Source organism: Punica granatum, chromosome 3, assembly GCF_007655135.1.
Source record: "Punica granatum isolate Tunisia-2019 chromosome 3, ASM765513v2, whole genome shotgun sequence".
NCBI classification, from domain to species: domain Eukaryota; kingdom Viridiplantae; phylum Streptophyta; class Magnoliopsida; order Myrtales; family Lythraceae; genus Punica; species Punica granatum.
Window position 1 is genome coordinate 5,011,806 of NC_045129.1, and position 24,355 is coordinate 5,036,160.

The window sequence follows — 24,355 nt, forward strand, 5'->3', positions numbered from 1 at the left end:
GTTGTTTTTGTTGATTAAATATATAGATTATATTAAGTAATATGTGATGTTATAAAGAACAAATACATTATTTTGAAATCTTCGTTACGTGAATATCGAACTAATTGTGTTGTAATATGGGATTCTACTTTGTTTTGGTTCATATAATAATTATATTACATAATTGTGATACCGGACCTCTCTAACTTACCTTAAACTTATATTTCATCAATATTTTATTTTTTTCCAATGAAATAATTAATTATAATTATTCTAAACGTTCTTAAATGCATACTCATTTTTTTTATATAAATTGAAATGGTAGTGAATGTTATAGGCAAAGAAAATCAATATATATACATATATGGCGTTATATGATCTATATATTTTTTTAGTAAATGTGAGCGGCATTTATGTTTATGTAAATGGTCATGCAAATTATAATGTCCTTATTAGGTAATATTCTGTTGTATATAACCAATATATATATATGTATATATATATATAACCAATATAATATATTTTGTTGGGTTATTTGTATGTACTGTGTATATTCCACTGCTTAATAAGAGACTATATATTATGAAATAGGGAAAAGTATAGTTTTAACCCATTACCTTTTATTACTTTTCTATCTCCATCCATTGCCTAATTTTTTTCTATTTTCATCCACTACCTTTTGTTAGTTTTCTATTTTCACCTTCCGTAGCCTTTTCTGTTAAATATGCTGATGTGTAATAATTGTAAGGTTCGTATAAACAAAACTTAAACTGATTGGATTGCACAAGTCAGGTCGAACCGATTAATTAATTAATTCAGTTTAGACCAACTTTGACTCGTCTCCGTCTCAGGTTCTCCTCTTCTCTTGATTTTCGCTGCTGTGGTCTGGTCTCCATCTCTCACTGTTCCGTGTTTCCTCTCTTTCTCCCCTGTCCATCTTTTCCTCTCCTTTGCTTCTTCTCTTTCTCTTTATCTCCATCTCTTATCTCTCTTCTAAATTGTCCTCGCGATACATTGGGGCTGAAATTCGGGTTTTCTAAAGGAATATAATTGACAAAGCGAAAGGAGTGTGGTAAGATCTGAGGCTAAACATTACTGAACCGAAGACTCCTCTGTATTGAGTTGTGTTGAAAAATCTGATATTGCATCAATGAGCGCTGACATACTTCCAGAAAGGTGCTACTGGGCAGCATACAATATCAGGGGAGTTTTGAGTTCAAGGCAAAGAGAATAGAAACTAACACCAAGCAAGCTAAAGGAGGAAAAAGGGCTAACAAGTGCAAAAGTAAGCAAATCAAAGAGCTTTGAAAGCAATAACAACAACATCTCGAAAACTTCTTTCTCTCTCTCTCTCGCAAATCCTGGATCTGGCCTACTTCTTGTTGTCAGCTTACCAACGAATCCAACCCCTCGTTAGCCTCGAAAACTTCTTTCTCCATCCGGTTAGTTTTTAACCTTAATTTATTATCTTTTAAAAACTTCTTTCATCCCGTTATCTCTTTATCGTTTTATTGCAGGACTCCTACCAAATTTTGATCTATTTTCTCTATTATTCTAATTGGGTCATTTTTCCATCTCTCTTCTCTTCTCCTCAACGTGATGAACTTGTAATGTTATAGGGTTTAAAGAATATGCCTAGCTGAGATGTTCAACGTGAAAGGAGGAAGAGGCAACATGCTGCAAAAAAAAAAAAATGCAACAAAAAGAATGCAATGCATGTGAGATTGAGTTTCTCTTCGAATGTTAATTTTCAGCCGGTTTGATCTATGTTTTGATTGAAATTCTTAATTTCCGTTCGGTTTTATCGTAATAGAGAAAGAAATTGCATGTGTTGGGTTTCCTTTGACGTAGATCCCATGATAGTTTCGAAGTCAAGGCTTTTAATGGGAAAAGTCACGGAATGGTGAAAAAAATAAAGACTTTCCTCCCGACCAATGAGGAGAGTTTGGATTTGCTCCATGACCTTCAAATATTTGCAGAACACCTCTTGATCTTATCGGAAAATAAGTAAGATGTCGCCTTAACCAATTTCCGATCAAAATTCCGTCCAAAAAAAGAGCATATGCCACTCATATGTCAAAATAAAATGGTAAAATTGTCTCCATTATTTAATTACCTGGAAAAAAAAAGAATGCATCTGAACTAGAGGAATTAGGACGTCGATCCGCCACCATGATATTTTAGTCGATAATTTGCTATCTACAATGATCGGGATACTAATATATTTTTTTGGTTTCATTATAATATGTAAAATTCGAGATCTAAGTATATTCCCTTATTACTCTTACTAATATACATATACAAAAATATTTAAAGTAGAAATATATGGAATATCTTTCTTCAATATTATACCATCTAAGATAATTATCCAGTAAAATTAAAACAAGTGAAAAGTTAAAAGAAATCTCATAGGATAGAATTACCATATATTTGATCAAGTATCAAATAAAGGGTGGTGAAACTCAAAATATTAATATTATCATTCTTATGACTACTCAAATCAAACTTTATAAAAATAAATAAATAATTAATTATATTGAACTCAAAGTTGATTAAAGAAAGATCTCAATTGAATTACAAAAAAATTAAGAATAAAAATGAAAATATTGAAGGATTTTCAATTATTAAAGCAACAACTATAGTAAAATTGGAATAAATATTTTATTAAAAAGAGGAAATTAGTTTGAAATTTACATTTATTCTACAAATCAAAATTTAACCAAAGACTAAACATAAATAAATAAAGCTATTGAATTCGAAGTTTATGAAGAGGAGATTTCTATTTAATTACGAAGTAAGAGTAAAAAAGATTTCTATTTAATGCCCCAGCTGGCAACACGCCATTGGCTCTGAACATGTGGTGGGGGTGGGGGAGGAGGAGATGGGCAAAGGTCAAATTTGGATAAACGGGCAGAGCATCCGTCGATGCTGTGAGAAAAAGTGCTTGAGCAATTGTGGGGAAGCTTCACAGAGATGGTATGGAACCGGTCACTTAACACAACATTTTCAAGATTCACCCTTTTTCTTTATCTAAAAAAAAAAACAGAAAGTTGGGTGCAAGTTTTATAACTAATAAATAACTAATGATGATGACTCAGTAAAATCTCAGGTATCATGTTCCTCGTTCGTGGCTCAACCCAACAGGCAACTTGCTGGTGTTTGTTTATCGAGGAGTGGGGTGGGGACCCGAACGGGATTTCCCTTGTGAGGAGAGACAGAGACAGCGTGTCTGTGAAGACATTTATGAGTGGCAGCCCACTCTGATAAACTATGGGATGCAGGCCTCAGGTAAAGTCAACGAGCCCCTGCATCCCAAGGCCCACTTATCATCATCCTCCCCACCCCGGGGCATGAAGTTTCCTAGTCACTTCCTAGTCATTTTCCATGTTTTCCGCTTTAGATCGTTTAAGTGGTCCGATCAGGTTTCAAAAACTATGATTTCCATAATTAATGTGGAAAAAAGAGCGTCCCCACTGATAAGAAAAAGAAGGTTTTTATGTGCGGCGTCCCCATTGCAGCGGAATCAAATCCAACTGCACCGACATGATTTTTATTTAAAAAAAAAAAAAAGAAATCCAAAGAAATCCAGTACGAGAACACTTTCCCTTCTGCGGAGCAATTTCCTAGTCATTTCCCTAAAGTCGTCGCCTTTCTCTCAAAATGCCGGTTTCACTCGGCTCATCTGCTTCCGAGTTTCAATGATGTGCTAGCTTGTTGGAAATCTTTCTGTTGGTGATCGCCCCATCTCTGGGAGATCTTGGAGTTCTACTTGCCCTGCCTCCGCGGAAATTTGTGAGTACGTGTTTCTTTCTAACCAGTTTCATAGTATATGTTTCGATCGTTACTTTGGGTTGGTGACTGATGGATCCCGTGAAGGGACAAGGAAGTAGGGATAAATATCTGAAGTTCGGCGTTGTGACGCATCCGAGCTTCAGCAGGGCAGTCTGGTTATTTCAATGTAAGCAGGAACAGATAGATCTCTCTCTCTCTCTCTCTCTCTCTCTCTGTGATTTCATCCATGGCAGCTTCTCCAACTCCCATTGTCGCTACAGGCCCCCAATCGAGAGAGAGAATCCACGATTCCGAGATGCGATGCGAAGGCGTTTTCTACTATATCAACCCTCACGCCGGGAAATTTGGCCTCTAGAATAGTTCAAATCTACGTTTATTTTTTATTTTATTCGTTCATTTCTTCTCTGGAAAAATTTCTGCCTTTACTTAAAAAGAAACAATCAAATAAATTAGATGGACTTTAGTACTTCGAACATAAATGAGGTACTAAAACTAGATCAGACTTTAGTACTCGAAGTTATGAAGACTAGTAGTTGTTTCTATTCACAAAATACCAAATAATTAGAATTTACAGTTCTTTCACGATACTAAACGAATTTCAATGTCGTTTTACAATGAAGTACTAAAATTAGGTCGACTTCATATGTACTTTTACAATACTAAATGCCTAAACTAAAATACAAAAACATTTTGAAAAATTTTCCATTAGTTGTTTCTTCTTTCGGTTGTGAAATGGTCCGAAACAGAGAAATTGCTTCCTTAGCCAAGAGAGGTTTTCTCCAAATCTAATCACTCTGATGTGGATTCATTCCTTTTTTGTCTTTGTCTGACTGGGCAGGTCCATGTGGAACCTGAACTTACCTAGAAGTTGGACAATTCTAAGATATTGCAACTGAACCAACCCTCACCATCGACAAGGGCAAGTTCAGTACTGCATCCAGCCTGGTTGTGCTGGTACTAATGTCTTTCCAAGTCCGAAATTCCTGCATATTCAGTCGTCTCGACATTTATTTGTAGAAACTATAACCTTCAATGGTTGGAGGCTTGTTGATATTGTCGCTCAGGTAGTGTGTCTGGATATCATCAGTCGAAGGGTGCATGCTGAAGGTCAGGTGCTCTCTGGCTTTGTTGTTCGTCCATGTTACTATTTTGTTTAGTTGCCTACTGTGCAACTTTCAAACGACCGATGTGCTATTCATAGAAATTCACTCGCGGTTCATTTTAAATATACAGTTAAACTACAGATAGAGAGTGCTAAGTTACTGGGATGGCTACTTCATATATTCTTTAACTCGGATAGCATACTTCGATTTTGTTGGGTAGATGACGACATGGTGTGACAGGTCGTTTTTGAGGGAACCTAGCTAAACAAATTGGATGTACTAAAATGCTCCTATATACATATTAGTTACGAAATTTGATGAGAACCTCTTCGGCATGCTCTGATTCTGTTTTTGAATGGCTTTTCAGGTGAGGAAAGGTCTGCCCAGTCAGTGATGGATGGGAATGGAACAGGGATGAGAGGGGACTAAAGCAGTGGAGTTGTTTTTCATAGTTTGATTCATCCGTTTCTCTGGGGAATGCAGCTCCAGAATAACTTGTAACTTTTTAGTCAAATCGGTTCTGAGATCATGGAGATTGGAATAACCCTTTTTTGAAGGTAAGCAACAGGGACCTAACAGTAATCCTGTTATCCTATCGAATAGTTGTTTTGTCACTTGTGAATGCGCATAAAGATGTATATTGCATCCGACTATGTTTCTGCCTACAATGGAGCATGTTGTTGGAGTTGTAACATGTTACTTCTATGTTCTCCACAGATATTTCTCTGTCTTTGGGTTTAAGAGAAGTTAGCAAAGCTTTTCCCTCATTGCAGCTCTGCTACTGATAGTCTTCATTCATCAGCAGTAGACCGGTGAAGGTAAAGGTTCTTCGACTGGAGACGATCTTTTCTTGCCAATTTTCATTTTGTTCGCATAAGTTTGATGATGCATGTGATGATCAGATTCATTGGATATGTTCTGTTTCCACGAGTTACAGTTCATGACATAGTGTTCTGAGCACAAGATGTGTATTTTGGTTTTACAGTTGCCTGAGGGTCAGTAGCTGGCAGGGGTAAGCCAAGGGACAAGTTATGGGATCACGCAGAAGTCGTGCTGAATGAAGGTGAAGCCAAGGATCGTTGGAAGTGTAAGTCATGTAGATTTGGCCATATGGATGTGATGGTCAGATTCATATATGTGATATTGTTTTGTTTCCATCAGTAATGAAAAATTTGGCTTGGGAATTTGTTTTCTTAAATATATAGATATACATTAAAGACTATTCTTATATTATAAGATCATATAAAATTAATGAATGGGGATTAATTTTTTTACTAAATAACTAGTTTTCTATCTTTTGCGTTGCACATGTTCACTTTCATGTATTTATTATCATTTTTGTTTTTATTATAAGTTTATCATTCTTATTTTAATTATTTTTATTATAAAAGACAAATTTTCTTATTAAGAGTAATAATATTTGACAACTGATAATTTAAAAATTGAAAGTCTTCAATGAATCTTGGATAATTTTTTGTAAAAAAAACTTAGAATTAATTTAAATGATTAAATAATGATTTTGCAACTGATTATTTTATTTAATATTTATACTATATTTAATTATTGTTAAATAATTCATATTATCATATATATTAATTTCAAACATCATATTGGAAATTTCTTTTTCACCATTTACTTGAAAGCAAAAATTAAGGACATCGTTACTCACAAAATGTTAACTCACAAATTAAGTCATAGTTACTTTTTTTTTTTAACATAAATATAAAAAGTAGTGTTTTGTATAATATATTTGGAAATTATATGTATGATCAGATAGTTGTTCTTTTAGTGTTTCTAGCTGTTACGTGATATATATTCATTTCCAAATGTTTATATCATTATTTATAATAATAACTCATTTTTTAAAAACATATTTTCTTACTTTGAAAAGTAAAAATTTTAAATAATCAATGTCAAATTTTAAACAATAATTTTCATTGAGTTAGACTGTTGAACACTTTAATAACTTTTTGAAAGTAACGGCTCTTTTATTACTATGCATAGTGATTTATTAAATAGTCTATATATTAAATGAATTTATGATATATATTTAGTTTACAATTTTCTTATACAAATTTGATTTGCACATTTTAAATAATTGTCCTCATCTCAGATGTTTATTTTTAATATTCTTATATTACCATAAGTTTATAGAATCAACATCTTGTCATAATTGATTTCAATCTTATGTGTTATGAATTTTTTTTTTCCAGTGGAAGTGATGTATGACATCAAATTAAATACTTGTTGGTTTATGTTTATAGTTTGAATTTTATAACAATATTTATTTTTTGAATAATGCTAATATTTATTAGGGAAATTAATTGTTTTTTTAGTTAGAAATATTTACCAGGTTCACTAATTAGGTCAGCAGGCAATTTTGTTATATATATATATATATATATAAATATATACACACCTAATCTACTACCAATGTGATGCACGGATTTCAAATATATTTATTCTATTTAATTTTGTACTAAAATAACCGTAGAAGATTAATATTACAATTGAAGCATTTGCTTTTTGATAAGTTCGTATTCCAATGGTTTTAGTAAAAAACTACAAATTGTATGCATAATTAAAGGTCATAAAAACACAATTATGTAAAGATTATTTTTACTTCTTTTACAAAATGATTTCTCTAATGAACGTACTATATTTTCATTTGGAGACTAGAGAATGTTTGCATAACTATAAATCCAATATTATATAAATTATTCAAGTTAATTTTCAAATAAGATACCATAATAAATAAATAATAAATAGATATGCGTAATAATTTTTTTTTTTCTAAAAATAACCTCTTCCAATCATTTTACATTACAATAATATATTTACATATGTAAATTTTGTAAGTTTAGAGATACCAACAAGAAATTATAATGAAATTTACAGTCGATATTCAAATTTTTTTTCATATGTAAAGTTGCCAATGAAAAATTATTAGTGTATTAAATTTTCTATATGGAACATAAAGATAAGATTAAATAAATTATAATGCACATGAATTTCTTCATTATTACATTATCGATTTTAAAACTATACATATACTTAAATTGGTGTAATATTAGTAAGAGTAGAAAACTTATTCACGACATCTTTTTAAAATATTTTAGAGTGTAAACTTCTATAATGAAAACTTATATTCATTCGTTGCATTAAAAATTCAAGGGTTTTTATTATGGATCACTTCCTAGAGAACAAAATTAAAATTACTTAATCTTTTTTCTAAAAAAAATATTTATTTATATTAATATCTTAATGCATAATAAATGTACTAATTCTACTTTACATTATGTATTATATACTATAGATTATAAATTCTTAGTTGATTATTAATATGTCCTTTTCATTTCTCGTCTAGTTTATTGTTGACGTTGGGCTTCTCAAATGACAGGATAAATTTAGAATTGAAGAAATGCGCTTTTGTCTGTGCAAAAATGACTCTTATGGTAGGATCTCTGTTTTCTGGTTTTTCAGCTGCCTGAGGTTCAGTAGCTGGCATGGGTAAGCCCAGGGATAAGTTCTGGGATTACGCCGAAATCATACCAAATGAAGGTGAAGGTAAAGATAAAGGGACTCGTTGGAAGTGTAAGTTATGCAACAAAATATCTTCCGGGGGTGCTTCTAGGATAAAGGCGCATTTGGCTAAGGTTGAATGCGAAGGAATTAAAGTTTGTGAAGCAGTTGATGAAGCTACAATGAAAGCAGCTAAGGAGGCCCTTGAAGCGCTGGATTCAAATAAAAGGCCTAGAAGGAGAAGGAGGCTGGATTCTGGAACCTGTTCAACCCCGGTGAACCCACAGGTGGCAGATTTGCAAAGTACTCTGCCATTTCTTGGCCAGAGCAACCTCGATGGACAAATGCAGAGGAGTCCTGATGCAATTCAAAGAGTTGGATTTTCTGGGCAAAGTGAGCACATAGACCTAGTTGACATCTCGACTAGCTCTGGCTTTGGGGAATCTATTGTGGGTGCAAGGATGCAAGAATTAGAGAATGAAATACAGGTAGAAGGTCCATTGGATGCTCAAGGATACATCAATGACCAAAGTAATGTGCCATGTTCAAGTTTTGATACTGCAGAAGCTGACAGGTCGGGTTGGCATCAACACAGCACTCTCCAACCTCAAGAACTGCTGTCCTTGTCGGAGGATCAGTGTAGTTTGATGGTGCGTGACTTACAAAGGGAGAATGTGAATGAAGCATCGCCCGAGATCCAATCCTTCCAACCAGATGGCCACATTCTGCTACCTGTGATTGCTCGGTCATCTCTTGCTAAAAGCACATACAATTTACCACCACAAGGGACGTCAGAGGTTAATATCAACCCAGTGCAAGATGAGCCTGATCCAGTAGTCGAAGCTGGCCAAGCTATTACCGTTATGCCCGTGCAATCCAATCATTTTGATCCAATGCATATTGATCCAGATCCCAAAAATGAAGCCAATGGGGGCATTGCTTCGGTTCTCCCACTGCCTTCTTCTGGGTCAACCTCGGTTGCAAGGGAGATTAGAAAACACAAGATGTTAGCACCCAAATTAGTGGGTGGAGAACGGATTGTGGATGAGCTCTGGGAGTACTTAATGAAAAATGATATATTATGCATCGGAGTCTATGGGATGGGGGGAGTGGGGAAAACCACAACCATGAAACACCTCTATAATAAAGTGCAGGACACTGGTGCCTTTGAGAATGTATTTTGGGTGACGGTGTCAAAAGACTGCAATATCCACGAGCTTCAAAATAAGATTGCCCAAGTCCTCGAGGTTCTTGACCTTTTCAAGGATGTTGACGAAGGGATGAGGGCTACGTTGTTGTTCAACCATTTGAGCGAGAAAAAGAAGTGTCTATTTATTTTAGATGATATGTGGCGACATTTTGAGCTTGCAGAAGTTGGAATTCCAGTCAAAAGAGATGGTATTCGGCTGGTCCTAACAACACGATATCTTGATGTTTGCGAAAAGATGTTGTGTCAAGCGAAAATTGGAGTTCGACCTCTATCCGATGAAGAAGCATGGGCATTATTTGTACAGACACTTGATTCTGATCTACCTCCTAGTCGGAAACTTGTTGCTGAGCATATTGTTAAGGAGTGCAAAGGCTTGCCGTTAGCTATTGTTGTTATGGCGGGAAGCATGAGGGGAGAGGTCGAGGATCATGTGTGGGAAGCCACGCTGGAAAATTTAAAACGACCAGGAGTTCTGCAACAGAGTATGAAACAGGATGTTTTTCCGATTCTGGTGCAGAGTTACAACCGCCTGGAGGAGAAGAAGCAGCAATGTTTTTCACTGTGTGCTCTATATCCCGAAGATTGGTCAATCCCTAGACCAGAACTGATAGAACTTTGTATTGATGAGGGGGTGATTCGTGAAGATAGGAGGCGGAAGATGTATAACGAAGGGCACAGATTATTAGATGAACTTGAAAAGGCGTGCCTCTTGGAGGGACACGATAAAGGATTCAGGTTGCTTGGAGATACTGCAGAGAGTAGTAAAAAAGTTAGGATGCATGATGTGACTCGGGATATGGCACTGCACATCATGAACGCGAACAACGCCCCATGCATGGTGAAATCTGGCTTGGGTATGGAAGATGTGCCGGATGATGAGGAATGGTTGCCTAATCTTCAGAAGGTCTCCTTGATGCGGAATCGCATAAAAGCAGTTCCGTCCTCCATATCACCAAACTGTCCTCAACTTGCAACTCTGTTGTTGAATGACTGTTCGAGATTGCATAAAATCTCAAAACGTTTCTTTCAGCGTACGCAGGGGTTGAAGGTCATTAATTTGAGCAATACTGAAATCACAAAAGTGCCAAAATCTGTCAGGAACTTGAAAAAGTTGAACGCGCTTATACTCAACGGGTGCTTTCGATTATCTCGTATTCCGTCCTTGGCGAAGTTGACATTGTTAAGGAAGTTGGACCTCCGAGACTGTGAAGAGATAAAAGAAGTACCGGATGGTTTGGGGATGTTGGTTAATCTTACATATCTCTGCTTAAGCGAGACGGGGATTGAAAGGATTCCAGATGGAGTAGTCTGTAAGTTAAAGAAGCTACAACACCTTGAAGCGGATAATGTTGCAGTGAAGGGAGAAGAAGTTGGAAAATTAAGGAAGTTGGAGGCACTCCGATGTCGTTTTGAAAACGTGAATGAGCTGAATGAGTACACGCGGCATGCGACAACTATTAGAGTCATTCAATCTCGTCATAGGACGACTTCCACATGGCTTCTATGGTGTTTATAGTGGAAAAGATGTTATAATGAATGAACTAGAGAATGAGATAAGAGAAACTTGTCATTTCCCAAGAGACATGAAGATATTGATGATTTCGGAGGTGAATACTGTTGATATATCCAGTTTTATGGGACTGGGTAGGAATGAGGTGTCAGCACTGGGTGGGAGTGGGGGACAGCTGGAGGAACGAACTTCTCCACCACCACCAGAAGACCACTGCCCCAGTCTCAAGGAGCTACATATCTCTTGTTGTCCAAAATTGAAGCATCTGTTGGTGCCCAGACACAGCTGCAATCCGTACCTTAAGAAACTAGAAAAGCTCGTGATATACGACTGCGAGGAGCTAGAGAGTATAATAGACGAAGAAGAATCACTGACATCATCAACATCACCACTGCCACCCGACGCTTTCTGCCAACTCCAATCAATTCATATCGAGGACTGCCCAAAGATGAAGAATGTGGTGGGGCCTGAATTGCTTCCTCTTCTCCGTAACCTCCAGCGGATTCGAGTTAATCAGGCCTCCAATATGGAGGAGATAATAGCAGTGCCATCCCTTTCCCCACCACCACCTGGAGACCGCTGCCCCAATCTCGAGGAGCTACATATCTCTAGATGTCCAAAATTGAAGCATCTGTTGGTGACCAGACACAGCTGCAATCTGTACCTTAAGAAACTAGTAAAGCTCGAGATAGAATGCTGCGAGGAGGTGGAGAGTATAATAGGAGCAGCAACAGACGAAGAAGAATCACTGACATCATCAACATCACCACTGCCACCTGACGCTTTCTCCCAACTCCAATCTATTAAAATAGCCGGTTGTCCAAAGATGAAGTCTATGGTGGTGCCAAAATCGCTTCCTGTTCTTAGGAAAATAGAATTAAGTGGATGTGCTCAGATGAAGAGGGTGCTAACTCTTGAGTTATTCAGGCTCCTCCCCAACCTCCAGACTATCATTGTTGTTGGTTGCAAAGAGATGAAGGAGGTTATAGGCGGCCAAGAATTAGACCGCGGAGCCACCAGTAGCTTGTTGTTGTCCCCCATTCCAGCGGCATATCCTGGTGATCAATTAAGTACAAGAAAGCTGACCTTGGAATTATACCGCCTTGAGGAGCTGGAGAGCATATGCAGTTGGACCGGAATTCGGGATCTCATACATGTCATTCAGATAAGTGGATGTCCAAAGCTGAAGAGGATTGAAATGCTAGATGATGCTTCCCCTCCCCCTTCTCTTAAGGAGATAGTACTAATAGAAGAAGTGGATGGAAATAGAGAAAGACAATGGTGGGATACTCTGGAGTGGGTCCACCCTGAGGCCAAGACTACCCTTGAACCCTATGTGTTTGTGCTTGTTGAAACGTTTACACAAAAAACTCCTTTACGAGAATGCCGGTCGGAATCGTCAGCAGGATTAAGGAACCGTTTACACCACTTTCAAACTGTGCTTAGAGGAACTAATGATACACATCAAGGTACTATTTTTCACTTGCTGATCAAATTTTTCAACCTTTTTCCCACAGGGGCACGGACGAATGAATTAATATGTTTCTTTGCCTTTTTTTTTTGTGGAGAAATTTCGTTTTCTGACAACAACTATATTGTTTGGTGTTTTAAAAAAGTACTCTTCTATGGAATTCGTAAACGTACTAGATGGAAATACAGAAAAAAGAATGGTGAGAATCTCTGGAGTGGGTTGACCCTGAAACCAATGATATAGCTACTATTTTATTTTCACCTGCTGACCAAATTTTTAACTCTGAAAAAATTTAAAAAAGCACCGACAAATGAATGAGTACGTTCTTTGTCTTTAATTTTCAAAGGCATTTTTCTTTTCTGAGAATTTTGTTTGTGTAAACTATATTATTATTATTATTAATAAATAAATCCCTGTTATTTTCTGTAAGGAGGTGGATTCATTCAAATGGAATGATGGACAGCAGAGCATCATCAGATTGCCTACTAAGGTAATCAAAGTCCTGTCCTAACCCTTCCGTCATCCATCTTCTATAATTCTCCTGTAATTTTGGCCCTTTGATGTGACGATTTTCTCGTCTTCTTTGCCAATAATCGCTCATTCTCCTGCTTATATTGGTCCTGCACCTTATGTCTCACTGCCTGTAGTCAGCGACTGCTGAAAAGTTTTTGAGTCTTGTCTCAGTTTTATGCCAATCTGGCTATGTGAGGTTTCAGTTGCAAAGTCTTGCTAACCAAAATCTAAAAAATTTTGAAATCTGATTCTTCAGCTTGCTGTTGCTGTGAGAGATTTTCAGATCATGGATTAGATTGAAAGACGGGGAAGTTGGAGATAGCGAACTGCTGCTTATGTGATATAGTGATGAGGAGATTCTGAACCATTTGCTCTGCAGATATAGTGCATATTTTTATGAAGAAACTTCAAACATATGTCGACTATTTGCCTGCTCTGTTAAGTACTGTAACTCTCAGTATTCTCTAGATGCGTCGGCTATCGGGAGGTGTTACTTACATGTGTGCCCGCAATAATTGTTAATTATTTGCCTGCTCTGTTAAGTACTGTAACTCTCAGTATTCTCTAGATGCGTCGGCTATCGGGAGGTGTGCAGAGTGTGTAGAATTCTGTTGAATCAATCCATTGTCCTTCGCCAACCTCACGCTCGTCTCTATGAATCAATTTCATTTCTCCATTCGAATATTAATTCATATATCTACAGGCTTGGCCTAGCAACTTGTCAATCCCAATGATCAGCCCAAAATGCTTAAGCCCAAGTTGCTAGTAATCTGATAGGTTGGTCTTTATAAATCACTTTACTAACTCATTCTCCCATCAATGTGGGACTTCGGGGTGTTACAATATCCTCCACTCAAAAGGCTTGTCGTCTTTATCAAGCTACTCAAACAAATTATATACAGAACTAGGACACTTCACTAGGTGAGTGGGATTTCGGAGGTGGCTCCTATGGTTCAAGAGGTACTCCCATCCAGTTCGTGGGTAGTAGCACTTTGTTTGCATAACACTTAGTTCCTACTCTTCCATCTAGTGCACTGCTCTAATACCATTTGTAATGTCTTTGTTAGGTTCATCACTCAAAAAGTGCTAGCTGCTAGCGAGGTCATTAAGATTTACATATAAATCTCATATCTTCCCTTTGTACAATCGATATGAGATTAGCGAGATCAGAGTCGATCCTGGCCTACCACCATGCGGGATCGTGGGTAGGCGTCCTGGGGGGCTACCAACAAGTCCAAATCCGTGGGAGTTATGTTTTAAATCCTGACCTAAGAGCCCAATGAGAACGCTAGGGCTAAAAGGGGAAGTTTATCACGCCCCACGGTCAGTGGTAAGAAACACCACCACAAGCAGCCGCAGCATCTTGTTGTCCCCCCATTCCAGCAGCATCTCCTGATCAATTATGGTCAAGAAAGCTGTCCTTATATTTGTCCCTTCTCCCGGAGCTGAAGAGCATATGCAGTTGGGATTGGACTTCAGTATCTCATACATGTCATTGGGATACGTGAAGTCCGACAGCTGATGAGGATTGAAATGTTCGATGTTGATGATGGAATCTTCGCTTGTCCACCCCACTTCCCTTAAGGAGATAATAATAAATTGAAGATGAAGAATGGTGAGCAGCTCTGGAGTGGGTCCACCCTGAGGCCAAGACTGCCCTCAAACCTTACGTGTCCGTCTTCAGCTTTTACCAGGGCAAGAGGCTTCCCGTCCTGGCATTGAATGAGGTTTTCAATAAAAGTAATTGGAAATTTTCCGTATCGTGGATAAATTACAAGACGAACTGCTGCTTGTGTTGCAGTGCTAGGAGATTCTGAACCATCGCCCGCAGGTTTTAAGTGTGTTGTTTTTATGAACTTGGACAATATGTCGATTGTATGTGTGCCCTGTCAGGTATTCTAACGCTCAGTTAAGTAATCTCCAGATACGTGATTATATCGCCTATCGAGGACGTGTTACTTAACATGGCCACCCCCAGAAATCCGTAATCTCAATGTTTGGAGTCTGCGTAACTCTGCTACCAATTCATTGTTCTCCTAAAAATTTTTCGTCTGATTTTAGAATCTAAAATTTCCAGGTAGAGGAGACAAAAAGGCTGTTAAGTTAGTCATGGCGAGACTTGGAGTTCCCACATATCTGCCTTTGCTGCCCTCATGCTCGTGTTTTTGAATCGGTGTTATTACTCCCTTCAATATCAATTCCATGTCTCCGGGAAACAGATTTTACTTTATAGAGGGTGTGTTGATACAGATATCTCAATGAGAGGAATATTAATCTGTAAATACAGAAAACACTGGGAATACACAAATCTACCTAAAGAATTAGTCTCGCTGAAATATCAAACACATGCTGCATAACTATCAAACACATGAATAATCCCCTTGCTAGTCGCATATAGAGAGCAGAGTTCAAAGTTTCTGCGCAAATACCTTTGTTTCAGATCATTGTTGATATCGGACTTCAGTAAAATCTGTACCGAAAAGGAAATAAAACAGAACAACCATGGTACAATCTTCGAAAACAAATGATAGGGAATGAAAAGAGAGATCAAATCTTGATATACCAGATCCATATAGTACCTCTTCGAGTCTCCACTGCAATCTCTAACCCTCACAGAAACAGTAGCTAGATATTAATTTACGCGTTATCACCTCAAAATTACCCTCAGCATTCCAATCAAGCTTCGGCTTCCTTCTCCTTTTGCCTGTTGTTCACTTAAAGGTGAGTTTTCCTGTGCAAATAATGTGCCGACCTCAACTACATCCATCTACCTAGTTGGCCTATTCCTCAATTATCAGACATCCAAAGGACATTTATTAAAACATACTCAATATTAAAAAATCCGCTATTTACTACCAAACCAACAGTCACTCGAAACAAGATCATGCTAAACCACGGAAGGAATGTGCAAAAGATAGCTATCATCCACGCAACATTGAGGCAACTGGTGCTGCTTCAAATTGATGCACCGTATACACTTGAAGACATCAGATTAAACCTGCTTCGACTGTAAATTTTTTTTTTTTTTAAGTTGCTTCAACTGTATTCACATTCTCAATAGACCTTTATCTATAATAGATCTAGTCTCTCCTATTTTACACCGGTGCACTTGTGCACATCATTACTAATCTTTGGTATCAGCAAAGAAACTAGCATCCCTGTGACGAAAACTAGACATAATAAAACCAGCAAGCGGAAGAAACAACGTGATATAATTTATAAGACACTCAGCATCACTAAACAAAACCAACAGCAAGATAGGTTGCCCAGTACAATCCTTCTGTCACTATACAATTTTTTGTGGCAACACGAAAGATGAGGCAGGGGCAACTTGCAATCTCACTATGCCCCTGTTTGACATTTCACTCATGAACAATCACTGAACAGGAACGACCAAATACGGTACCTATTATTAACATTACTTCTACTATTATTATTGTCCACATGGTGCCATATATGCATATCGATGGATGAAATGTAAATTTAACTCATTGTCAGAGATCACCGAGTCCAGTTATCATCTAGCTGAAGAAGTATCCTCAGCCACTTCCTCCACAGGACCGCCTGCCCAACCCAAGTTAACTGCCAAGTCCTCCACCGCCACTTTGATCACATCAGATCGGATCCCTATATCAGTGGCGTACCTGCTCATGCAGTACATCCCTGCCGTTACTGTTGCCATGCCAATGGGACTAGGCATCAGCAGCTTCAGAGGAGATGAAAGGATAGCAGCCAATGGAGCTCCTATCGCAGAAGAAGCCTGCCCGCTCCTCCCGACCCCGAGCCTGTCCATAATCAAGAGGCCAGTCTTGCAGTAGAGGGCAAAGTCCTCGCAGTTGTTCTGGAACACATCGTAGTTGCCGAACCCGTTCTGAAGGAGGTGCATTGCCCGGTGGATCACGACTTCGGGCGGATCAGAAGCAGCGGTGGTGCAGGTGCCGCCTCTAACTTTAGCTAGGAAAACCGAGGGCTGGACCCCGTACTCGAAGCAGTAGAGGGATCCCTTTCCGAGGAAGCAATCGAGGCAGGTGAGAGTCACCCCGCTGCTGGGATGCCTGAATCCGCAGTCGGGGAAGACCGAGCAGGATGACAGGACGGACAACGTCGCATCGGAAGAAGCCTCCACTATCGAAGAATTCACGTCCCGCTCAGGCCGGAAATGGACCACCTTGCTTCCCCCAACATAGATCCCTGATGCCGGACCACATAGGCTTAGCAGACATCATACATTCATTGAAACCATAACTCTCAATCGTAGACAAACTCGGTTTCGAAGGATCAACAAAATCAAGGCTCAAGCCCAAATTTTGAACTGGGCAATGACATCGGAGTCAGCTCGAGCTAAGTGTTAACAAACCGCGAAATTGTGCTTAGAGGGATTGGGTGATGAACGATGGGACCATCATCGAACACTTTTACGGGAGAGAAGCAAGCGGGAGCGTACCGTGATGGGAGTAGGTGAAGACGGCTCTGTAAGTGTAGATGTGATCGCCAGGCTTGATCTCGCTCCGCTCCACTCTGTTGCTCAGCAGTCCCATCTCCACTCCCACTCTCCTCCTCCTCCTCCTCGGCCGCCACCGCCGCGTCCTCCGCCTCGCTCTCTCTCTGTCGGTCGCACTCCGACAGCTCTCTCTCTCTCTGTATAATGCGGTCTCCGCCGCAGCTTCTTATCAATGCCGTTCAGTTCTACAAAATCAGTTTTTTGTTTTTGTTTTCGTTTTCTTTTTTCATACTGAAAATTTCTCATTGACTTTGGTCAGTTGCGCTGCTTACTGTAAATTGCTTTTAATTACTAGTGAATTAACAATATAAATGCTCATGTTAATATTTGGGTCTAGTCAATTATTTAATATTAATAATTTCAATTTCAGGCTGATTTTCAGCTGCGTTCGATATTTTACTTGATCTTATTAATTTATACCTTTTGTTTAAATGTGTGTGTTCAAGTCGTTGAGTATCGGGTTTCGCTGCAGTTTCCACGTCTTTTCCCCGGAAATAACTAATAATATTACTGTTGAGTCAAGCCTGGCAGGTTTCAATTTGGTCAATCTTAAGCAGGGATCTGCTTAACAAACTCCACCAAATACATCCCCACTCTGTTTGAATCCCTTTTAGGGGTCATTTTCATGAAAGATGAGGAAGACATTATTCTTGCTCATAATAAAAGTAATAATAATTATTATTATTACATTGAATGATTATTAATTTGTTGACAACATTACTCATTGACCTTAACAGGACATAAGGTTTTGGTTCGGTGAAATGAAAAATATATGTAATGAAATCAATTATTAGATTTTAAGGTTTTCCTTTAAAATTGCTTTTTTTTTTTTGGGAGTAGTGAAAGGAATTGCGGAAGGACGGAGAATAAAAGCAAGTCATAATCAAGGGACATAAATGGACCCCATTCCCTACAAAGTAATCAAAGCATATTGGAATTCCGACTCATTGCTTGCTGCATTCCCAAGTCTTCCTTCCTCCCTTAGGATTCCGATTCCTTTCCTCATCTATTCCTAACTCCATCAAGGAATCCTATGAGGGACTTTGGCCCACACGAACTCAACTCCTTCGTAATTGAATGAACAATCAATCGAGCAAAATCATGTCCGCCCCGAAGCATAGGCCAAGAAGAGAGAAATGCTCTTTCGTCCTCTCGTGTTTAAATGCATGAAAAACAAGCAGCATCTTCACAGATAGAGAGATCGGTGGATATTATCCTCTGGAGCTGTTCGAAGCAAACGAATGTAAAACACAATAGTGTCACATGAATCAATTCATCACGTGCTCGGAAAGCCGATGGCACAAAATCGAACAACTAGAAAGAATATCCAGCCCGTCCCAGCGGAGGCCCGGGAGATTATTATTTCTCAGGCCCACCCAAATCAAAATGATCACTCCCATATTCTCCATTTATTCAATATTACATTTTAGATTTACATAAGAAATAATAATAATGAAAATAATAGTAAATAAATCAATGTGGTGATGAGTTTTGCCTTCTCGTGGATGCTTCATTTCTCTACATAGATCTCCCAGTTGTAGACTGTCACGTTTAGGTTCCAGGAAGGGTCTTGGATGAGTTCCCTCAGTTGCACAGCACACTCCGCGTCCTTAGCCAGCAGCATTGCGAAACCGCCGCCGCCAGCTCCGACGAGCTTGTAGCCGCAGCAGTAGGGATCTGCGATTGTGAAGAGACGATCGACCAACTCGTTGCTGCAGAAAGGGTCGAGCTCTTGATGCAACCTCCAAGCCTCCAGCATGATCCCCCCGAGTTCGTCTATGTCGCAGTTCATCAGAGCTTCCCTCCCTATCTTCGCCATTTCGGCGAGCCTCTTGATACTTGAAACGAGAAGGTTGTCCCGCCGAAGGTATCTCGTCACCACCTTCTGTAGGACTTGGTGTGCAAGACGAACCTGCAATGACAGTTTCTCTCGCAATAAGTTTCGAGACAACAGCGGATCAAGAAAATTTGCACATCCGCAGAATGCATTGCATCCTGGTATGAAATTCTGTCGTTAGGATCCCGATCAAGAATTACGCAAACAATAACGCCCCTCAGCATTCATGCACCTAACTGTCATCGAGTGTAACATAATTAGCAATGCTGAGAACCGTGGCTTTCTTTTCTTACAAAACCACCATGCAGAAATAAAAGGTAAAGATGAAGATGCTTACTTGACCAGTGAACACTATGAGTAACCGTTGGTGCAACTCAGCTATCAACTGTGGAGAAGCCAAAAGAGGGACAACTTGAAGCCGCAAAGGCACTCCGGGGAAACTAGTGGTACATTTAATCCCAGGATAGAGACCCCCAACCTGATCCTGCCACCCGCCTCCTGTTCCCATGATCTGTTCTAGAACCAGAACAATTCTTGCTACATTTTCGTTGCTTGCATCTCCATCACTTATCTGAAGAAGTCCCTTCACAACTGCAGCTGCCAAAATGCTAGAAGTCCCCAGCCCACTACCACGAGGAACATTGGCCCACGTCCTGATGCGCAAGCCCGCAGATCCAATTATCTTATCATGAATTATTCCAGTCACCAGCAGTGCAGATTTCACTAATCGGAAAAGGTCGTCGCTGGGGAATGGACCAACAATTGAAGAAAGATCGTCGACACGCAAACTGTTTCCAGCATCATCACTAATCAATACACCTCTTTCTTTTGTGGTCTCTATGATCGCACCAATTGGGAGAGAGCCTTCCAAGCTAATTGCCACATTCAAGACACAACCTGGACGCTCTAGGCTCCATGGCGGAGTATCACTCCACCCTCCAACAAAATCTACACGAACTGGTAATTCAACTACTACCTTTTTAGAATGGAATATTTGCTCCACAGATCCATTCATGTTGCAGTCCAGAGCTGAACTGCTGAGGGGCTCCAAGAGATGCTCTGACAGCAAAGAAACTTCGTTAAGCATACCGACAAGAAGAAATTGCTGCAAGGTCACGCAAAAAACATTTTCCCTGAACATTTGTAACTTATAGAATAATCGAGCAAATGCACAAACAGAAATTCTTCAAAGAACTAGAAATCACAATAATAATGTCTTGGAAAGTGCTGCGAGAAAACTACCTCGGAAACCATATCTCACAGCTGAAGCTGTTTCATCAGCTACTGCAGCCCAAACCTTGTCCTCTAGTTCTGTAGCCGCAACTTCCTCTCCACACGCTCGAAGAAGATCAGCTTCCACCTGGTATGCCCGGCTCTTCGGAAGCATCTTTGTGTTTTGTTCTTGAAGTCGGGGACACATACCTAAGAATTCCTTACATAATTCAACTCCGGATTTTTCCATTTGCAATATCTCTCCACATAATTGAGACAAATTGCGACTCAGCAACCCATAACTGATGCAGGCTCCAGCAATTCCAGCAGCAAGATCTGCTTGATGATTACTTGAGCCAACACACATTTTAGAGAAGTCTATTGATTTATGCAACTCCTCCAAACTAACACGGCGAGAACCTCTCCACTGAGGAACCAATGATTCACTTCTTTGATCATATAAGCCCATTAACCAGGTTGCCAAATCAAGCATCTCAAAATAAGAAAGCACAGGAAATAGCTTTGCATTCCATAAGCATTTGTCTTGATTGGCTGTTGAGCTCCAGAGGTCCTTTTCATCAATGCCTAACTCCTGCAAGACCTTCTTCCATGGTTTCCCGCAGAATGTGCCATCTTTGGACAGGGAATTTTTTGGGTTATCATGGAGGCCACAAAAGACTATGACTCTCTCAGCAGATCCCACCAAAGGAACTTCCCACAAACAATGACGATCCGGTAGCATAAATCGAAATGGTTCTGCTATCCTGTCTTTCTCTTCGGGAATATTAATACCAACAACTATACATTGCGAACCAATTTGAACTAGACCTGATATTGCAGAATCATATATAAGAGAGTCATCACCAACTGAAGCACCAGGTGCAATTTTGCTAGAAATTACAACAGCAGATGCAGCAATGTCAGCTACAGTTGTTGCAGGAATGGAGCACAAGTGTCTTCGACCAACAATTGCGGAGCCAAACCCACTAAGATGATCCAAAACTTCGCCAGAGGTTCCGAAATGTAAGAATGACAGCTCATCTGCATCGCAATTGAGACAGCAACACCACTATCAAAGGCCCGTTCATAATGAGCGATCTAAATAAGCTAGTGTTATGTGAAGTGAACAACTTACTGGCACAATAGCTGAACATGCAATGTTTTCCCAATCTGCTTACAAGTTCTTCACCCAAGGGTCGCTTTTGCAGCCAGTCATGTTTGGCTGGTACCCAAGCGGCTACCAGGTCTTCATACAAGCTGAACTGCACAAAATCATATACTTTTTTTTAATGCAACTAAAGAGCTGTAAGCATTATCTTAAAAAAAAAACACGATTAGGAATTATGACATCACTAGCATAATCAAATCTTTCCTACGTGTCTTTCAGTTTCGAAAATTTGAAGGTAAAAGAAAATAAGAGAAAAAAAAAGCCTAAAGAGAGTGGCTTGCCTCCTTTTTGCATGTTAGAAGCTCTGAAATCATAGGTGGGCAGGAGCATGCAAGCATGACCAAGGCCTCCCATGCTTTACCTCTGACAGCAATTAGTCCAGTGTCCAGCAAGGCTCTTCCATCTTCCAGGATAGCTTGATTTTCAACTAGCTCTTCCACGCTAGGCTTCTGCAAAAGATTGTCGACTAAATTCACAGCCTCTACATCGGCATGACTTTTAGAAGCCACTATAACCCCATGGTTAGCAGCAATATCAAGTGTTATTGGAACTGTGATGATGGAGGATGCGTCATCTGGAAGAACCATTGTGGATGCATCGAAGCAAGGTAGAACATCCCCAGTCATAGTAAACAAGCCACCTTCAGAATCAGGGGGGGGGCATGCAAGTGGATCAGCAAGTAAATAATTATATAGGAACAGCACAACTCATCTTCCATCAATTGGGAAAGATAGAGATAAAAAGAAAACACCTTCATGATTAAAAGCTTGCCTGGCGCACGAGGCAATCGCAAGTATATGATCAAAAAGCAAAGGAACCGGTCCATCAGGGTCATCAGCAGCCAAAAATGGAAGTGGCAGGAAAACTTTTCCCATGGGGTTAGCCCAGGGGACCCTCTTAGAATCACCTCCAGCATGAAGTAGAAGTATATGCTTTTTGGTCAAATGCCCTACCAGTCGGATCGTAGTAGTTTCCTGCTGTGATGCAGAACTGCAGTCATTTGAATTTGTCACCTGCCAATAATTCCCAATATGAGAAAGTAAAGAGACTATCACGAAGCATCTAATATCAAGGAGAACTGTAGTAGAGGGCATAACTGAATCTTGCCAACGAGGACCGATCATAGGGAAGGAGACAATCACAAAAACCGAAAAGGGCATTAACAGAAAGGAAACAGACACAGGATCGAGGAACCATTAATGTGAAATGAAGCTACCAACCTTGGGATCAATGGCAAGGCCCAGCTCCTCCTCGTAGTGACGAGCAAGAGCATATATGGCATTGAGGGTGGCAGCACCGGAGCCAATACGCTGGCCATGAGGATCAGGCACAGCCAGGGTGACGGTCGAGGGTGAGATGCGGCCCAATCGCTTGGCTCGGGAGAGCTGCCAGTTGTAGAGCTGGGCTTGCTCAGGGCTGGCGGCAGTGAGGACAATGGCATCCCAGGTGGGAACCCTTGAGGGGTGCCTCACCGACAGCCTAAGGTGGTACCACGACTTCCTGAGGACCGAGCCGAGATCCGCCTTCTGTTTAGATCTCAAGGAATGCATCTTCTTCTTGTCTAATCCCTGCAACTCCATTCCTCTGCCACTACTCACAAGGAAAGAACCAAACTTCAACAATTTCCATAACAGCTGATGCAAACTGCCAAACTATTCAAGAGATCCAGGAAAACGGGAGGCACAGGACTTCTCTGCAACCCAAATGGAAGCATTCCTACTTTCAGATTAGCGTGGCCGTAACTGACCTCTGAAGAAGCGGATGGTCAGGTGCCTAGCTCTGAAGCATTTCATTCACATCCAATCTCCACACCAGGAATCAGAGATCACCAATCATTGCCTGGAAAGCATACCGAATTTAATCAATTCTTTGAAGGGTACTCAAATCGAGTGAAAGGATGGGTTAGCCCTCTTGCGAGGTGAAATGGGCCCGCCATGATACCGACAGTAAATTCGAGTATAACAGCGCATGTGGGGCGACGAACCTGAAATTTGAGGTCGAAGCGCCGAAGAGTGAGGAAGAACGACTGACTCATAGAGGGTGGAAACCTGGTCGGGGAAGTCGATGGTGGTCGCCGGGGTCAGTGGCGGTCGGCCGGAAGGAGATTTCGAGAGGCGACAAACGGACCACAGAGTGAGGCAGAGACGACGACCAGTGTTTTTCAGAAAGAACAAGACGACTTCAATAATCTGTCTTTTTTCTTATTTTAATATCCTCTTTTTATTATTAATTAATGATTAATCATGTGGTCATATTTGAATTTATTTAGCATGATTAAGCAAAAAAGTAAGATTTTAATTGAGCTTTATCATAGGTATATATTTTATATAAATACGAAATTTAATAAAAATAAAGTAGAATGAAAATAAATATTACCACATGATTAATTATTAATACGCCTTACTGAACATCTACTCAAGACTTGGTAATGCAGCTCCCAATTGAACATCTACATATCAGTCGGACCGGGACTCACAGTCGAGGAACATAGGCTAGACGAAGGCTGCCTCTCTTCTGCAATTGGTGATGGAAGTGGA

At 39.7% G+C, this 24,355-nt stretch overlaps 3 protein-coding genes across 15 annotated transcripts in view; 1 reads left to right on the forward strand and 2 right to left on the reverse strand.

Moving 5' to 3' along the window:
- The window catches only part of LOC116201690 (probable disease resistance protein At4g27220), an 18,888-nt gene extending 5,150 nt beyond the window's left edge, over window positions 1-13,738 (forward strand). The window contains exons 1-10 of one of the 12 annotated variants that reach the window (XM_031533044.1): window positions 3,506-3,775; window positions 3,856-3,937; window positions 4,610-4,725; window positions 4,836-4,878; window positions 5,242-5,431; window positions 5,592-5,692; window positions 5,860-5,961; window positions 8,358-12,585; window positions 13,018-13,077; window positions 13,357-13,738. In XM_031533044.1, coding sequence (XP_031388904.1) covers window positions 8,381-11,122 — 2,742 coding nt within the window. In that variant the 5' untranslated portion in view covers window positions 3,506-3,775; window positions 3,856-3,937; window positions 4,610-4,725; ... (3 more) ...; window positions 5,860-5,961; window positions 8,358-8,380 and the 3' untranslated portion in view covers window positions 11,123-12,585; window positions 13,018-13,077; window positions 13,357-13,738. Of the gene's footprint in view, window positions 1-3,503; window positions 3,776-3,855; window positions 3,938-4,609; window positions 4,879-5,241; window positions 5,432-5,591; window positions 5,693-5,859; window positions 5,962-8,274; window positions 12,586-13,017; window positions 13,078-13,356 lie in introns of those variants that run through there. The other 11 variants (XM_031533037.1, XM_031533043.1, XM_031533041.1 and 8 more) reach the window with 11 other exon arrangements.
- Window positions 13,739-16,294: 2,556 nt separating this feature from the next.
- LOC116201728 lies at window positions 16,295-17,785 on the reverse strand. The gene is made up of 2 exons (XM_031533117.1): window positions 17,545-17,785; window positions 16,295-17,291 (listed from the first exon to the last, which is right to left on the reverse strand). Exons 1-2 carry the CDS (start codon window positions 17,636-17,638, stop codon window positions 16,618-16,620), a joined length of 768 nt encoding a protein of 255 aa, XP_031388977.1. The 5' UTR covers window positions 17,639-17,785; the 3' UTR covers window positions 16,295-16,617.
- Window positions 17,786-18,845: 1,060 nt separating this feature from the next.
- Window positions 18,846-24,003, reverse strand: LOC116201687 (bifunctional fucokinase/fucose pyrophosphorylase). Of its 2 annotated transcripts, XM_031533033.1 has the most exons (9): window positions 23,803-24,003; window positions 23,566-23,657; window positions 23,039-23,408; window positions 22,570-22,831; window positions 22,100-22,458; window positions 21,786-21,912; window positions 20,681-21,691; window positions 19,776-20,497; window positions 18,846-19,513 (listed from the first exon to the last, which is right to left on the reverse strand). In XM_031533033.1, exons 3-9 carry the CDS (start codon window positions 23,396-23,398, stop codon window positions 19,112-19,114), a joined length of 3,243 nt encoding a protein of 1,080 aa, XP_031388893.1. In that variant the 5' UTR covers window positions 23,399-23,408; window positions 23,566-23,657; window positions 23,803-24,003; the 3' UTR covers window positions 18,846-19,111. The 2 variants fall into 2 exon arrangements, with proteins under 2 accessions (XP_031388893.1, XP_031388894.1); XM_031533034.1 differs by lacking the exons at window positions 23,566-23,657; window positions 23,803-24,003 and having other exon boundaries at window positions 22,590-22,831; window positions 23,039-23,243.
- Window positions 24,004-24,355: the final 352 nt, after the last annotated feature.